Source organism: Takifugu flavidus, chromosome 3 (assembly GCF_003711565.1).
Source record: "Takifugu flavidus isolate HTHZ2018 chromosome 3, ASM371156v2, whole genome shotgun sequence".
NCBI classification, from domain to species: Eukaryota; Metazoa; Chordata; class Actinopteri; order Tetraodontiformes; family Tetraodontidae; genus Takifugu; species Takifugu flavidus.
In genome coordinates this window covers 3,215,861-3,227,534 of record NC_079522.1, presented here as the reverse complement: position 1 = coordinate 3,227,534, position 11,674 = coordinate 3,215,861, and the positions used below count along the sequence as shown (strand labels likewise).

Sequence of the window (11,674 nt, the reverse complement as noted above, 5' to 3'; positions counted from 1 at the left end):
TCGCCGCCGCATGTGAAGCGGCTGGGATGGAAATCAGCACCTCCAAATCCGAGGCCATGGTTCTCAGCCGGAAAAAGGTGGAGTGCCTTCTCCGGGTAAAGGAGGAGATCCTGCCACAAGTGGAGGAGTTTAAGTACCTCGGGGTCTTGTTCACGAGTGAGGGAAGAATGGAGCGGGAGATCGACAGGCGGATCGGTGCGGCGTCCACAGTAATGCGGACTCTGCGCCGGTCCGTCGTGGTGAAGAGAGAGCTGAGCCGAAAGGCGAAGCTCTCGATTTACCGGTCGATCTTCGTTCCTACCCTCACCTATGGTCATGAGCTTTGGGTCATGACCGAAAGAACAAGATCACGGGTACAAGCGGCCGAAATGAGCTTCCTCCGTAGGGTGGCTGGGCCCCTCCCTTAGAGATAGGGTGAGAAGCTCTGCCATCCAGGAGGAGCTCGGAGTAGAGCCGCTGCTCCTCTGCGTTGAGAGGAGCCAGATGGGGTGGCTTGGGCATCTAGTTAGGATGCCCCCTGGACGCCTCCCTGGTGACGTGTTCAGGGCATGTCCCTCCGGTAGGAGGCCCCCGGGAAGACCCAGGACACGTTGGAGAGACTATGTCTCTTGACTGGTCTGGGAACGCCTGGGGATCCCTCCGGATGAGCTGGAAGAGGTAGCTGGGGAGAGGGAAGTCTGGGCCTCTCTGCTGAGGCTGCTGCCCCCGTGACCCGACCCCGGATAAGCGGTAGAGGATGGATGGATGGATGGATGGATGGATGATGGATGGATGGATGGATGGATGGATGGATGGATGGATGGATGGGTTTATATTTAGAACAAATACAAGTTTCCGTCCTTCCGCGCTGATGTTTCAGAATAAAAGCACCGCCAGAGCAGTACATTTACAGTAGCTCCATAGGTATATTTACCACAGAATACACACCTATATTTTATAAACTGCAGTGGTAGTATAAAAGTATATATTTACACTATGCATTTTCAGATATGTTGCACTTGCTTTTATAAAACCCAGTAGAAGAAAAACATCAATATTTTATGAATGTACTTCCTCTAGATTGTGATTTCCAACTTTAGATGTGTTGTTCTCTTACAGTTTGCTTTGTCTTGGGGAAATTATTCAAATAACGAATGAAAGAATGAATTCATGAATGAATGTCTTTTTTACATGCCTCTGGGTTGATTCATATGAGCATACAAAGGATTTAACACTGGATTTAATTTCAGTTTCTCTGTAAAACTGCAGAATATGTAAATATGTGACTAAATTATGTCGTGTACCAGTTTTGAGTGATGTATAATTAAAGATATTCTGCCAGCTGGATGTTAATTTGTGCTGATCTTCATCCTATCATTGCTTTACAACAGCTACACCAGACTTTCTCCTGCCTCTTGATGTCTTCGTGTGTCTGTTTGCAGTCATTTGGTATTTATGTGGTTTTTATTGGGCTTTGTGATACGTGGACCGTGTTGCCTTCTAGTGACGTAGAAAACAAGAGAAGTACACACAGCTGATTCATTTTATAGCAACACAATCCGACTGTTTTCCCATCTACAAATATTATTAATACCTGATTGGACATCTTTCATTTTTGAGATTTAAACTCTCGGGGAAAGGCGGATATTTTCAAATCCATAAATTTAAAATGTCACTTTGACCAGAGATCTCAAATTCACGAGCTTTTGTTGAGACATTGAATGCGCGCTCAGACTCGCCTCTCCTGATTGGTCAGCTAATCTGCGTGATTCCGGAAGTCCCAGCGACCAGAGTCACCTTGGCCCGGCTGCTGCAGCTGCTGTACCGGTGGACAGCCGCAATCTCGCCTGTCTCTGAGGCACACAGACTGGCAAGCAGCGGGATCGACCGGTAGAAACATGGCGGACACTAAGCCTAAAACGTCCCCAAAGGCCATCAAGTTCCTGTTTGGCGGTTTGGCTGGGTAGGTGATGCAGCCAGACGCATGCTAACGTGCTAATGGAGCGCTAACACCCTAGCAAACAACCTTCACCTGGGTCTCACGGACCGCGAGAGTTTTCAGTTAAGAAATCGCGATTATAGTTTCGTCTTTGTCAGGAACTGCCAGTCGAAGCTCCCCGTTAGCCGTTAGCTAGCGATCCTTGGAGCCTGCTGCTGCTGTGACGTCACCGCCAATGTTTTCTGACTGAGCTCGTGACCCTTTTCACGAATCTCTGGTTACAGTTATTTATGAGATAGAATGATAATAACAATAAAGGAGAGTTGTCATCATTTAAAGAAACGCTCTTATGACGATGTTTGAGCCGATCTGGTATTTTAAATGTGAAGACAGCTGAGTGTCACGCTGCTCCAGGGAGCCCTGTTAGCAGGTGTTAGCAGGTGTTAGCTAGTGTTAGCTGCACGTAGCTGTGTGCTCATGACATGTTTGAAGGTTCTGCAGCTCCTCTACCAGAGGCCCCTCTTCCAGCTGTCAGAGCGGCATTGTGACGTCACATAATCCGGATTACTGGGCTCAGTCCTCGGGTTGTGGCGAACTTGGACCCTTGAGTAGAATTTCAGTGGGCAGTGTCGATGACAATGAGTCTAAAGTCAGTCATGGCTTGTTAATATCCAGATAAATATGTCACCTAACATCATCTCCGTGGCCGGTTCCAGGCCCATTCCCTCCAATGTGCCCATGCTGCTGATCAGAACGTGAGAAATGTTACGTGTGTTTGTCTTTTTACAGTGTTGGATCGAGGTTGTTAATAGCAGAAGAGTCGCTGTAGCGTGCACACTGTAAGAAGGGACACAACAGCAGAGGAATGATGGCCTTTAAATGTCACGACCCTCCAAAGTCTAAAACTTCTGAGGACTGTGCACGACTCAACCAGGACTGTGCACGTGACCTTCTCTAGCTGTTGGGTTCAGCTTGTGCCCTCAATGGTCCTGGAAAGGGCTGGAAACATGGATTCAGCCAGAAGGCAGGGTGACTGAGTGGATGACAAACTCACAGTAAACCGTTCAAGGTTGTTTTAGGGTTGAACTCTTTATTTCTTTTATGCTGGACTGACTGAGCACATTTTCAGTTATTGGGTGGATTTGATTGATCATTTATGGATGCTTCAGCCACCAAAGCATTCACTTGACTGCACATCATTTAAATCTTGTGGCTCTGGTGGTGGTTTATTCTGGCCTTGTTCTTCCTCCCCAGCAGGGGGCGCTGTGAGTCTGATCTCAGCCGTCTGCCCACCTGTCTCTGTCCCCGTCTTTATGCAGGATGGGTGCGACGGTGTTCGTGCAGCCGCTGGACCTGGTGAAGAACAGGATGCAGCTCAGCGGTCAGGGCACGAAGGCTCGAGAGTACAGAACCAGCTTCCACGCTCTCTTCTCCATCCTGAAGAACGAAGGCGTCCGAGGCGTCTATACCGGGTAACTGTAGATGTGACATAGCATCTCATTAATCACCTGGAATAGTCGTCGTTCACATCTTGGCTCCACCCCTGACCTGCTGTTGTGTCACTGGTTGTGGTTGTTTCCTGTTTCCTCTCCTCAGCCTGTCCGCGGGTCTCCTGCGCCAGGCGACCTACACGACCACCCGTCTGGGCATCTACACAATCCTGTTTGAGAAGATGACTGGAAGTGACGGCCGCCCACCAAGCTTCATCCTCAAAGTATCGCATCAATTCAACATGGCTGCCACATGTTAGCAAGTGCTGCTAGCTAAAGCTGTCAGTACTCTCCCCGCTCAGCGATGCTAACGGCGTCTCCCTCTGCAGGCTCTGATCGGTATGACAGCGGGAGCCACTGGAGCGTTTATTGGCACCCCAGCAGAGGTGGCTCTGATCCGAATGACTGCAGATGGACGGTGAGACACAGACAGACAGACAGACAGACAGACAGATGCTAACTGACGGTCCGATAGGCTGACCCCACCCTTGTGTGTGTGCAGCCTCCCTGCAGATCAGAGACGAGGCTACACCAACGTCTTCAACGCACTTGCTCGCATCACCCGGGAAGAAGGCGTGACCACGCTATGGAGGGTGAGGAAGCCGTCAGAGCAAAGCGTCCCGTCCTCCGTCGTGGACAGATGGGACCTTTGCTGACGCTCGTTCAGGATTTGACTCGCTGAACAAACGAAGACAGGATGTTGTGTGTGTTTGTGTAGGGGTGTGTCCCCACCATGGCTCGAGCGGTGGTGGTGAACGCAGCTCAGCTCGCGTCCTACTCTCAGTCCAAACAGGCGCTGCTTGATTCAGGTACTCAGCGCACCCACGCACGTGCACGCACGTGCACATGGCACAGTGGTGACCATGTTGTGTTTGATGCCCTCAGGATATTTCAACGATGACATCTTCTGTCATTTCTGTGCCAGTATGATCAGTGGTCTGGTTACCACGGCAGCATCGATGCCTGTCGATATCGTCAAGACCAGGTGAGACCTCACTTCCTGATCTCAGGTGGGCAGCGGTCCGTGCAGGAAGTGTAATGCATGTGTTTCCTGTTTGTTTATTAGGATTCAGAATATGAGGATGATTGACGGGAAGCCCGAGTACAAAAATGGTTTGGTGAGTAAAGATCATGTGACTTTGTGGTGTTTCATCCTTACAGCTGATTTTGGGGATAAAATCATTTCTGTCAAAAGATTTCCTTTCCTCTTCACTGTTGTTTGACACAGTTTTTCGATCTTATTGCTGTTTCTATTCCTGCCCTGTAAATAAAATAGTCCCACCTCTGTTGTCCCACCATTGTCCACCAGGAGGTGCTGCTGCGCGTGGTGCGCTCTGAGGGCTTCTTCTCTCTCTGGAAAGGCTTCACGCCGTATTACGCTCGCCTCGGCCCGCACACCGTCCTCACCTTCATCTTCCTCGAGCAGATGAACCGCCTGTACAAGACCTACATCCTGGACCGCTAACGCGCGCACACACACACACACACACACACACACGCACACACACACAGACACAGAGGTGACTGAAGCCTCATGTTAATATTCAGATCATTTCAATGTTTCCAGTAATAGATGGACTGTTAATACACACTGGTATAAATACACACACACACACACACGCACACAACGACGATGAACACACACTTTGTACAAAAAAAGTGTAAAATACAGCTGCAACATCAAACTGATGTCACTGGGAACGTTTAAGTCTTATTTTTAGAGATTTTGTGAGATGGTCTGGTAACCATGGACACCACAGGAAGAATAAAGTCCTGTCGCCTCGCTGAGTGTGTTATTCATTGAACAAGCTGAGCCGGAACCTTCAGACAAGTTCTCTTCAAAGCTGCTCTCTTTCCATTTCTGTAAAACAGGAAGTTCATGAGAGTTTGAAGAAACGCTCTTCTACAGGAAGTCGTGTTTTTCTTCCAGTTCTTGAATGTTTATTGTGCTTATAAAGATAAATATAGCAAATCTTGATCGTAAGCACAAGTATGAGAAAACAAGGTTCTACAGGCCACTATGCTGACTGACAGACTCAAGTGCAACTACACAGGTGTTAGTTTGGGATTTTGGGCTTTTCTGCTCGTTTCTGACAGCAAGTCTGACGATTCTGGACAGGTGAGCTTCGATTTACCCAGAAAATGAATTCTAGAAGTTGAATCTTGATATTTGAGGACAAGGATGAAGTAGAACACAAATGCAGTTGGCAAAACCTCAAAGAATTCACTCAAATCAGGACCTGAAATCACAGCAGATGCTCAAGCTGGACCAAGTCCTGAGACAGGAATCATGATGTCCACTGTCCTCTGACTGTTCATGTCTTGGTAGGAATAGAGAGCAGCTTTGCTCAACGAGACGCTAAGCAAGCCTGTCTCAGGAAGTGGAAAGTTGTGACAGGAAGTGGGCGTGGCCTTTGACAGTCATAAAACCGATATCTTCAGTAAGGTTTTACAAAACTGTGTGTATCCTTAAAAGGCAAAGCTCTCTCACACACACACAGACCACTTCCTGGCATCCTTTAACGTCTTTCATGTTGACTCAGAAACAGAGTTCCGTTTGGCTCTTCTTCAGCTTCCACTTTCGTCTGTCCTGGAGGTCGTGGTGGCCATGATGGAGGTGCAGAGGTTCATGAGCACAACATTTGCTATCAAGTTCAAATATTTGTTGCTGGGCGAGTAACAAGGTGGTACGAGATGAATTAGAATGAGAGGTGATGAAATATTTTCACCATTGAAGAAGAAACTAGTCCGGGCGACACGTGCAGGACGAGCACGGGTCAGAAGAACAAAGGAAGGGATGAAAGACTTCTGCTGATGTGAAGAGCTGCAGTGAGCGACCCTAAAGGTCACCGTCTGACCTTTAGTCCATCATCAACGCCTCTCTGAGACAGCATTAGCATTATCTGCTAAGCATGCTAGGCTCTTGGTGGGGGGGGGGCTGCAGCATCAGCGTTCTTCCACATGCAACAGTCAGGATCACATATGCTGGGTTGAGGTGGAGATCAGCGCCAGGGGGACGGTGTTGGGGGAAGGGATCGGGTCTGTGAAAGTCCTCATAAAGATAGGACAAACCTGTGAGTAGGTGTGGTGACTGACAAGTTTTTACAAGACATCACTGACAGTATGCATACCCTGAGGGAACACACACACCAAACACACACACACCAAACACACACACCAAACACACACACAAACACACACACACACAAACACACCACACACACACACAAAACACACAACACACACACACACCAAACACACACCAAAACACACCACACACACCAAACACACACACACACACACCACACACACACACACACACACAACACACACACACACCAAACACACACACACCAACACACACACACACAAACACACCACACACCAAAACACACCACACCAAACACACACACCAAACACACACACACCAAACACACACACACACAACCAAACACACACACAAACACACCACACACCAAACACAACACACACACCAAAACACACAAAAAAAAAAAAAAAAAAAACAAAAAAAAAAAAAAAAAACAAAAAAACACACACAAAAACACACACACACACACAAACACACACACACACCAAAACACACACACACACAAAAACACACACACACAACACACACACACAAAACACACACACACAAACACACACACACCAAAACACACACACAACACACACACACAACCAAACACACACACAAAACACACACACACACCAAACACACACACACACACCAAACACACACACACCAAACACACACACACACACACACACACACACAACACACACACACACACAGGCTGTGAATTCTTCAGCTCTTCCCCAGGGTCAGAGGTCACCCGTCCACCAGCAGTTTTAACTCCAGGTCCGATCGTCTCTGCTTCTGTCCCGACAACCATCAGAACAGCTGCCAGGTTTCAACACGTCCCACCTTCATCATCACACACACAGGTCCAAACTGGCTCAACTATTTACCTGTGTGTGTGTGTGAGTGTGTGTGTGTGAGAGAGAGAGAGAGAGAGAGAGAGAGAGAGAGAGAGAGAGAGAGAGAGAGAGAGAGAGAGAGAGAAGTCCTGACAAAGAACTGCCAACAAATTTGAAAATGATGTGAGAGAAAAAAGGGGAAACTTTTGACAAAAATGAACCAAAAGGTCAGAGAACAACATGTGAGAGTTCATGAAACACGCTGGAGGCATCAGTGAGACCTGAAACAGGTCAGCAGGAAGAGCTTCATGTGCTGCTGCGCACACACACACACACACACACACACACCAACACACACACACCACACACACACACACGACTTCAACCTGACTGACGGCTGAGTTCACTTCCTGATTCTTTACTTCCCAGGTAGAGAGAGAGAGAGAGAGAGAGAGTGATGGAGAGACATTGGCTGACAGTGAGGCTGCCTACAGGTTGGGAGTGGCCACAAGTATAAAAGACAAGTTGTCTTCCTTCTTTCTACACTTCTGGCTCTCCTGACATCCATCTGGAAACATTCAGCAGTTCCTGCACAGGTAAACCCTCTCTCTCTCTCTCTCTCTCTCTCTCTCCCTGTCACACACATACACACAAAAAGAAAAATGTTTGATGGATTCTGACAATTTTTTGTCCTACACATTCTGTGTGTGTGTGTGTGTGTGTGCGCGTGTTTCTGTGTGTGTGTGTGCGCGCGTGTTTCTGTGTGTGTGTGTGTGTGTGTGTGTGTGTGTGTCACTGAGCAGGATGTCTTGGGACGGATACATCACTAATTTGACCTCAAAAGACGCAGATGGCTCTCAGGTCATCGAACATGCCGCCATCTGGGGTCGAGAACCTCTATCTGTGTGGGCGACATCGGAGGGGTTCAATATTAAGGTAACACACACACACACACGCACACACACACACACACACACACGCACACACGCACACACACACACACACACACACACTGGATCCCAGCATTGTTCCGTCGAGCCGCGAGCACCTGAGGCCTGTGCAGGACCTGCGAGCTGAGTGTTGCACCAGGTTGTTTCCTGTCTGGGTGATGGGTGTGTTCACATTGTTGCACAGCTTGTTCCTCCTGTGACAACATGGGCGGAGCTTCCACGCACGTCTCCTGCACACTCCCAAAGAGTGAGAGGTTTCTTCTGTTTTAACAGGGTGAACTGTCATTAACGCAGGAACCCTTCAGCTTTCTGGGGCTTTTCTATGTTTCCTTTATTTCAAGCCCTTCAGATAAATTCCCTCAGCTAAGCTCCTTCTTTGAAGAGTGTTTCGGTTCCCTCGTGAACGCTGGTTTCACGTTTGCAGCACTTGTGCGACGTTTCAGGATGTTTCTGCGGTTTTTCAGTGTTGCAGTGTTGGCTTTAACTACCTTATAAGGACCTTGTGAGAGATGAATACATGAAGTGAAGACTGTCACTTCTTCTTTCCCCCTCGCTCGCTCGCTCGCTCTCTCTCTCTCATACACATGCATGTTTGCACGCGCGCACACACACACACACACACACACAAAAGCACAACACACTCTTTTGACTGGCTGAAGGGTTTGAGGAAATGGTGCCATATAGTATATTTCTGTGTGTGTGTGTGTGTGTGTCATGCCTTGACTTGTCTCACACATTCTTCTTGAATGTTCTTGTGTGACTCTGCATGAAGAACCAGAGCAGAATCAGGAGGCTGCTGTGCTGATCACAGCCATGATGTCATCAATGATTTCCCATCCCGTTCTTTCTCCTCCCTGATGAGTTTGAGCCTCATTTAGAAAGTTTGACTTTATGATCTGATTTTTACATTTACAGCAAAACCAGTTAACAAGAGGTCTCAATATCAACTGAGGGACTTTGTTTCACAAATAGGATGTGTGTGTGTGTGTGTGTGTGTGTGTGTGTGTGTGCGTGCGTGCAAACACTGAAACAGTGCAGTGTCAAACCAGATTAACCAGTTTAATAACATTCAGGGAGAAGAGGCGGCCCTGAAGCTGCCTCACTTTAATCCCACTGGATTGTCTCTGATGGACAGTCCTGTTTTGATTTGTGTCCCCTAAAACCCGTCCGGGACCCGGTGGGGTCGTCCACCACGGGTCGCTGCTAACACTCTGTCCCCCTCACAGGAGGAAGAACTCAGGCAGCTGTTAGGTGACCGCCAAGAATTGTTTGTAAAAGGCGTCAGAGTGGCGGGTGAGAAATGCGTGTTGATCAAAGACGAGCTGGATCTCGAAGGCTCAGACATCATGAACTTAAGGACCCAGAAGAACAGTGAGGGAAACCTCTTCTTCCTGAGCATTGGCAAGACCACAAAAAGTGAGCCGACACTGTTTTAGCATGTTAAATGAAGATGTGCTTGTTTAACCGACTGTCCTTCTGTGTGTGTGTGTGTGTGTGTGTGTGTGGTGTGTGTGTGTGTGTGTGCAGCTTTTGTTATTGTAAAGGGCAGCGCAACCGCCCAGGGAGGCCAGGTCGCCGACAAGCTGTTCAAAACAGTTCAGTACCTTAAGACAGTTAAATTCTGAGACCCTTCCTCCGTCTGCGGGGACGCACCAGAGGAAAAAGAGACGGCGGCCGTTTCCTCCTGACGCTGCCAGCCAAGATGGCGGCCATCTCCCCGCGTGTCGACTTCTCCATGTTCCCTCCGTTTGTTCTTATTTTGATTGGAGGCAAAATTCTAGGATTATTCAAAGTGTTTCCCTGTTAACGAGTGAGTGAGTGTGAATGGAGTCTGCAGCAGTGAGTCAGTGTTACATTTTTTACAGCTTAAACGTGTCCAGATGCCGTCTCCATGGAAACATATCTCACACTGAACAATAAACGTTATCTCAGAAGATGCTCTCGACCGTCTCTTTGTGGGGGGAGTGGAACTAGCAGCCAGAGATTAGAACTGGCAACCTTTGCAGCAGCAGCTCTCCCAACGCTTTGACTTCTAAATGTCCCAAAATAAGAATGAAGACACACACTCACACACACACACACACCATGTGCAGTTATATTTAGCTGCATGAAGGGTTACTCTGTGTGTGTGTGTGTGTGTGTCTTAAAGGTGAGTGTAAAGGTTAAAGTCTAATGTTTCATCTGCAGCTGAACTTTGACCTTATGCCTGAGTTAGGGACCGTCTGACTAGTTCATGCAAAGAAGAACTGATTAAACAAACAACAAAAAGACATAAAATCAACACATTATTTCCAGTTGTTTCTTCAGGGATTTGGATCCCTTTGGATTACTGAACTCTGCATTATGAAGCATTTTCTGGACTTATTGTCATTTGTTGTTTACATTTTTGAATGCTGAAGTCCTAAAGTCTGGGTCTTCTGGTTCCCATCAACGGAGGCAACATTCAGGGAGCCTGGATTGTGCTGATGAAGTGATTCTCAGAGGGTTGTCTCTGGAAGACCGGTTATAAAAAACACATTCAAATGCACCAACGTTGGACTTGTCACACGTTTCAGATTTCAGAAAAGCAGTGCAGCATTTCCAACATCAGACTTTTGGAAAAGTAGATGGAAGCAGTAGGATGGAAGCAGCACGGTGGGATTGGTGTGTTTCTGGGCTGTCCCGCCTTTCACAGACGCTCCCTTGGTCTCCTGCAACCTCCTCCCCTTTAGGGAGTGTCTATAAAAAGACAGCAAGCTGGCAGAGGGACACTTTCCACTTCAGTCGGACAGTCAGACGGACAGACGGACAGACTTCTCTCCTGCTACACAACAGCGATCAGGTGAGCTGCAGATCAGCTGATAAACTCAACATCCTGTTTGATTCCACTCTGGTTCCCCTCTACGTCCCAGTGCAGCTTAAAGAGTGAGCACAGACAGTTTGCATGGCTTCCACAGGTGAAGCTGAAGGTGATCGATGCCAGATTTACCTGCTTGTAACGTCTCGGGTTCATATCTGATGTGACGACAGAGACCCGCAGAGCTTTGACCTTCGTCAAGGTCGACAAGTCTGACAAACAGCACAAAGTCCACGTGCAGAACAGCATGATGGGACCTGCTGCGTTCTGGCTCCATACGCTACAACAACGACAGAAGTTAGCACAGGTGCTGTTAGCGTGTTACCGTAGCAGTGGAGGGTTAGCTTCTCTTAGCTGTTCAAAAGCGTTAGCAGGAGTGACAAGACTAGATTTAGCAAGAACCCTAGAAGGATCAGGCAGGAGAAGAGTACTGATGAGTACTGAGGAGTACTGATGAGTACTGATGAGTACTGAGAGTACTGATGAGTACTGAGGAGTACTGAGGAGTACTGAGGAGTACTGATGAGTACTGATGAGTACT

General features: G+C 47.9%; 3 protein-coding genes and 1 long non-coding RNA gene across 5 annotated transcripts in view; 3 read left to right on the top strand and 1 right to left on the bottom strand.

The window, feature by feature from the left end:
- The first annotated feature begins 1,740 nt into the window (after window positions 1–1,740).
- slc25a11 (solute carrier family 25 member 11) lies at window positions 1,741–5,193 on the top strand. The gene is made up of 9 exons (XM_057028034.1): window positions 1,741–1,942; window positions 3,238–3,390; window positions 3,515–3,632; window positions 3,738–3,826; window positions 3,911–4,001; window positions 4,127–4,217; window positions 4,294–4,393; window positions 4,475–4,526; window positions 4,718–5,193. The coding sequence occupies exons 1-9, from the start codon at window positions 1,878–1,880 to the stop codon at window positions 4,871–4,873; spliced, it is 915 nt and encodes a 304-aa protein (XP_056884014.1). The 5' UTR covers window positions 1,741–1,877; the 3' UTR covers window positions 4,874–5,193.
- On the bottom strand, window positions 4,717–6,430 carry LOC130523083 (uncharacterized). Its single transcript, XR_008949788.1, has 2 exons — window positions 5,649–6,430; window positions 4,717–5,269 (listed from the first exon to the last, which is right to left on the bottom strand). It is a non-coding gene; the product is annotated as an uncharacterized LOC130523083 (long non-coding RNA).
- A 1,343-nt stretch (window positions 6,431–7,773) lies between these two features.
- pfn1 (profilin 1) lies at window positions 7,774–10,231 on the top strand. The gene is made up of 4 exons (XM_057028056.1): window positions 7,774–7,943; window positions 8,151–8,283; window positions 9,524–9,713; window positions 9,825–10,231. Exons 2-4 carry the CDS (start codon window positions 8,152–8,154, stop codon window positions 9,920–9,922), a joined length of 420 nt encoding a protein of 139 aa, XP_056884036.1. The 5' UTR covers window positions 7,774–7,943; window position 8,151; the 3' UTR covers window positions 9,923–10,231.
- A 735-nt stretch (window positions 10,232–10,966) lies between these two features.
- Window positions 10,967–11,674, top strand: part of eno3 (enolase 3, (beta, muscle)) — a 7,468-nt gene continuing 6,760 nt past the window's right edge. Inside the window, exon 1 of one of the 2 annotated variants that reach the window (XM_057028019.1) lies at window positions 10,967–11,118. The gene's annotated coding sequence lies outside the window, so the exon portion shown is untranslated. The remainder of the gene's footprint in view (window positions 11,119–11,674) is intronic. The other variant, XM_057028020.1, reaches the window with a different exon arrangement.